Source organism: Podarcis melisellensis, assembly GCF_964234715.1.
Source record: "Podarcis melisellensis genome assembly, chromosome: W".
Taxonomy (NCBI): Eukaryota; Metazoa; Chordata; class Lepidosauria; order Squamata; family Lacertidae; genus Podarcis; species Podarcis melisellensis.
In genome coordinates, this window is record NC_138535.1 from 5,730,523 (window position 1) to 5,735,522 (window position 5,000).

The window sequence follows — 5,000 nt, forward strand, 5'->3', positions numbered from 1 at the left end:
AGAGACGTGAGGGCTGCCTCCTTCATTAATTATTTAATAATTAATTAATAATTAATTAATAATTAATTAATAATTAATTAATAATTAATGATTAATTCATCCATCCATCCCTCCCTCCCTCCCTCCTACGGAAAATAAATCAATTCATTAAAATGGCGAAGTCAGAAGAATACTGATGGGATACAAACATTATTATTATTATTATTATTATTATTATTATTATTATTATTATTAAGGAAGGAAGGAATTAAGGAACAAATAATAATTATTATTATTAATTAATGAAGGAAGGAAGGAATTAAGGAAGGAACGAAGGAAGGAAATAACAAATTATTATTATTATTATTATTATTATTATTATTATTAATTAAGGAAGGAATTAAGGAAGGAAGAACAAAATATTATTATTATTATTTATTAATTAAGGAAGGAATTAAGGAAGGAAGGAAAGAACAAAATATGATTGTTGTTATTACCATTACTATTATTATTATTATTATTAATGTTATTATTATTATTATTATTATTATTATTATTATTATTTCCCCCTCAGGAATTGGCCCACCTGCCCGTCATCCTGGACGACCTGCAGCGACGGGTGGAAGTCTACCAGGTTGAGCTGCAAGGCGTGCGACTCATGACTCTGGACACCACCGAAGCCAGGGAGGCCGCCCAGGTGAGGTATTATTATTATTATTATTATTATTATTATTATTAGTAGTAGTAGTAGTAGTAGTAGTAGTATTAGTATTTTATTATTATTATTATTATTATTATTATTATTATTATTATTATTAGTAGTAGTAGTAGTAGTAGTAGTATTAGTATTTTTTTATTATTATTATTATTATTATTATTATTATTATTAGTAGTAGTAGTAGTAGTATTAGTATTTTATTATTATTATTATTATTATTATTATTATTATTATTATCAGTATTATAATTATTATAATTATTATTATTAGTAGTATTAGTATTAGTATTATATTCTTTTATTATTATTATAATTATTATTATTATTATTATTATTATTATTATTATTATTATTATTATTCTCTCTTTCCTTCCCAACCTGCCAGTCTTCCCACAAGAGCTTCCAGATCAAGCGATTTCTGGCCAAAAAACAGAAGCAGAACCGGCCGATCCCGCAATGGATCCGCAGGAAAACCGGCAATCCAATCAGGTCCAATAATCAATAATCAATAATCAATAATTGTGATTAGTTAGCTCTGGGGATTTGCCTTTGAGAGCCTCAGAATATTCTGCCTTTCTCAACTTCCCTCGTCCTCGTTATAATCAATAATCAATCATCGTTATTGGTTATCATTCTATCATATTATGATTATTGCATGGTTTTTATTATCTTTTATTATTTATTATATCTTATTATTACTCCTTTATATTATTATTGTTATTGTTGTAATATTATTATTATTATTATTATCATTCTATCATATTATTATTCTATTGTTTTTATTATCTTTTATTCTTTATTATATCTTATTATTACTCTTTTATATTATTATTGTTATTGTTGTAATATTATTATTATTATTATTATCATTCTATCATATTATTATTATTCTATTGTTTTTATTATCTTTTATTACTTATTATATCTTATTATTACTCCTTTATATTATTATTATTGTTGTTATTGTTGTTGTTGTAATTTTATTATTATTATTATTATTATTATTATTATTATTATTCTATCATATTCTTATTGTATTGTTTTTATTATCTTTTATTACTTATTATATCTTATTATTACTCTTTTATATTATTATTGTTATTGTTGTAATTTTATTATTATTATTTATTATTATTATCATCATTCTATCATATTATTATTATTGTATTGTTTTTATTATATGTTATTATTTATTATATCTTATTGTTACTCTTTTATATTATTATTATTGTTATTGTTGTTGTAATTTTATTATTATTATTATTATTATTATTATTATTATTATTATTATTATTATTTTCTTCCAGGTACAACTCCAAAAGGAGAAACTGGAGGAGGACCAAGCTGGGCCTGTAAGGTCAATAGCTCCAAGATTATCTCGCATTATCAGAGCTGGAATTGTAGAAATATTTGTTAATTACCAATATTAACGAGTGAAAAACCCATTTTTTGGAATGCATCTTTGTTAATTGCATATATTAATGAATAAAAAACAGAATTTCGGAAAGCATTGCGTAATGGCTGAATTCTTGTGGCCGGTGGAGAGAAGCTCATTAATCGTCTATTATTATTATTATTATTATTATTATTATTATTATTATTATTATTATTATGTTTAGTCTATAATAGTCTATTATTATTATTATTATTATTATTATTATTATTATTATTAGCATTATTGACTAAGTTGCCAGTTTAGTCTATAATAGTCTATTAATATTATTATTATTCTGGATTAAGTTGCCGTTTTAGTCTATAAGTCTATTATTATTATTATTATTATTATTTTATTATTCTTATTAATATCATTATCATCATCATCATTCCAGGATAAACCCTGGCTCCGCCCTCCCTGTCAATCATTCAGTGGGTGGGACTAGAGGACCCTGGCCCCGCCTTCCCTGTCAATCATTCCTTACCTGTCAATCATTCAGCAGACCCTTCCTTCCTTGTCAATCATTCAGTGGGTGGGGCTAGAGGTCCCTGGCTCCCCCTTCCTGTCAATCATTCCATCAATGTCAATCAGTCAGTGGGTGGGACTAGAGGACCCTGGCCCCGCCTTCCCCGTCAATCATTCAGCGGACCCTGGCCCCACCTTCCCTGTCAATCATTCAGTGGGTGGGACTAGAGGACCCTGGCTCCGCCTTCCCTGTCAATCATTCCTTCCCTGTCAATCATTCAGTGGGTGGGACTAGATGACCCTGGCTCCACCTTCCCTGTCAATCATTCCTTCTCTGTCAATCATTCAGCGGACCCTGGCTCCGCCTTCCCTGTCAATCATTCAGCGGACCCTGGCTCCACCTTCCCTGTCAATCATTCCTTCTCTGTCAATCATTCAACGGACCCTGGCTCCGCCTTCCTGTCCATCATTCATTGGGTGGGATTAGAGGACCCTGGACCCGCCTTCCCTGTCAATCATTCAGCGGACCCTGGGCCCGCCTTCCCTGTCAATCATTCAGTGGGTGGGACTAGAGGACCCTGTCAATCATTCAGCGGACCCTGGCTCCGCCTTCCCTGTCAATCATTCAGCGGACCCTGGCTCCACCTTCCCTGTCAATCATTCCTTCTCTGTCAATCATTCAGCGGACCCTGGCTCCGCCTTCCTGTCCATCATTCAGTGGGTGGGATTAGAGGACCTTGGACCCGCCTGCCCTGTCAATCATTCAGCGGACCCTGGGCCCGCCTTCCCTGTCAATCATTCAGTGGGTGGGACTAGAGGACCCTGTCAATCATTCAGCGGACCCTGGCTCCGCCTTCCCTGTCAATCACCCAGTGGGTGGGACTAGAGGACCCTGGCCCCGCCTTCCCTGTCAATCATTCAGTGGGTGGGACTAGAGGACCCTGTCAATCATTCAGCGGACCCTGGCTCCGCCTTCCCTGTCAATCATCCAGTGGGTGGGACTAGAGGACCCTGGCCCCGCCTTACCTGTCAATCATTCAGTGGATGGGACTAGAGGACCCTGTCAATCATTCAGCAGACCCTGGCCCCGCCTTCCTGTCAATCATTCCTGGATTCGGTTAGACCCTCCTTCCCTGTCCATCATCCAGCGGGTGGGACTATCTCACCCTTTCCCCGCCTCCCCTGTCAATCATCCCGGCATTAACCAGCCTAGAACGCCCAGAGGGAACCCTGTGATGTCACAGCCGCCTCTTGTGACCTCACAGAGGGGCGTCCGTGGGCGGGTCTCCCTTGGCCCCGCCCCCTTGGGGACGCCCCTCACTCGCCCGCCATGCGGTTCGCCAGGAGGAGGGACGTCCGGGAGCAGATTGACGGCCTTCAGGCCATCATCCACTTGCAAGGTAATTAATATTCTTATTAATAATAATATTAATAATATTAATATTATTAATATTATAAGATTAATAATCATGAATGAATGAACTCGCTCAGGCCGGATTGAAAAAATGATTGATCCTGGGGATCAAATCATTGGAATCATTAGAAGAATGAGGGATCGAATCATTAGAAGAATTGGAATAATTAGGGATCGAATCATTAGAAGAATTGGAATAATTAGGGATTATTAGGGAATTATTAGGGATCGAATCATTAGAAGAATTAGAATAGTTAGGGATCAAATTATTAGAAGAATTAGGGATCGAATCATTAGAAGAATCAGAATAGTTAGGGATCGAATCATTAGAATAATCAGAATAATTAGGGATCGAATCATTAGAAGAATTAGAATTATGAGGGATTATTAGGGAATTATTAGGGATCGAATCATTAGAAGAATCAGAATAGTTAGGGATCGAATCATTAGAATAATCAGAATAATTAGGGATCGAATCATTAGAAGAATTAGAATTATGAGGGATTATTAGGGAATTATTAGGGATCGAATCATTAGAAGAATTAGAATAGTTAGGGATCGAATCATTAGAATAATCAGAATTATTAGGGATCGAATCATTATAAGAATTAGATTAATAATCATTAATGAATGAACACGGCACGATTATTCTATCGCAAGGGAGAAATATTATTATTATTAATATTAATATTATAAGATTAATAATAATGAATGAACTCGCTCAGGCCGGATTGAAAAATGATTGATCCTGGGGATCAAATCGTTAGAATCATTAGAATAATTAGGTAACAATTATCCCCCGGCGTAAATCCAGGATGATCGATAAAAATATCTCCGATAATGCGACAATTCCTATTCTATTCTTCCTTCCGATTATTAATATATTATCTCTATGTAATAAGAAGAAGAATAAGAACAATACCAATAATATAAGTATTTATTATAATATTATAATATTATAATAATATGATAATTATAATACCAATAGTA

General features: G+C 34.0%; 1 protein-coding gene and 1 pseudogene across 3 annotated transcripts in view; both read left to right on the top strand.

Annotated features, from left to right (window-relative positions):
- Positions 1–637: 637 nt before the first annotated feature.
- Positions 638–2,052, top strand: LOC309361264 (large ribosomal subunit protein eL39 pseudogene; annotated as a pseudogene). The gene is made up of 3 exons (XR_014173426.1): positions 638–676; positions 1,082–1,185; positions 2,004–2,052. The product of XR_014173426.1 is annotated as a large ribosomal subunit protein eL39 pseudogene (transcript).
- Positions 2,053–3,866: 1,814 nt separating this feature from the next.
- Positions 3,867–5,000, top strand: part of LOC309361201 (coiled-coil domain-containing protein 183-like) — a 23,797-nt gene continuing 22,663 nt past the window's right edge. For both annotated transcript variants that reach the window (XM_081896139.1, XM_081896140.1), the window contains exon 1: positions 3,867–3,996. In XM_081896139.1, the coding sequence (XP_081752265.1) occupies positions 3,927–3,996 (70 nt within the window). In that variant the 5' untranslated portion in view covers positions 3,867–3,926. The remainder of the gene's footprint in view (positions 3,997–5,000) is intronic.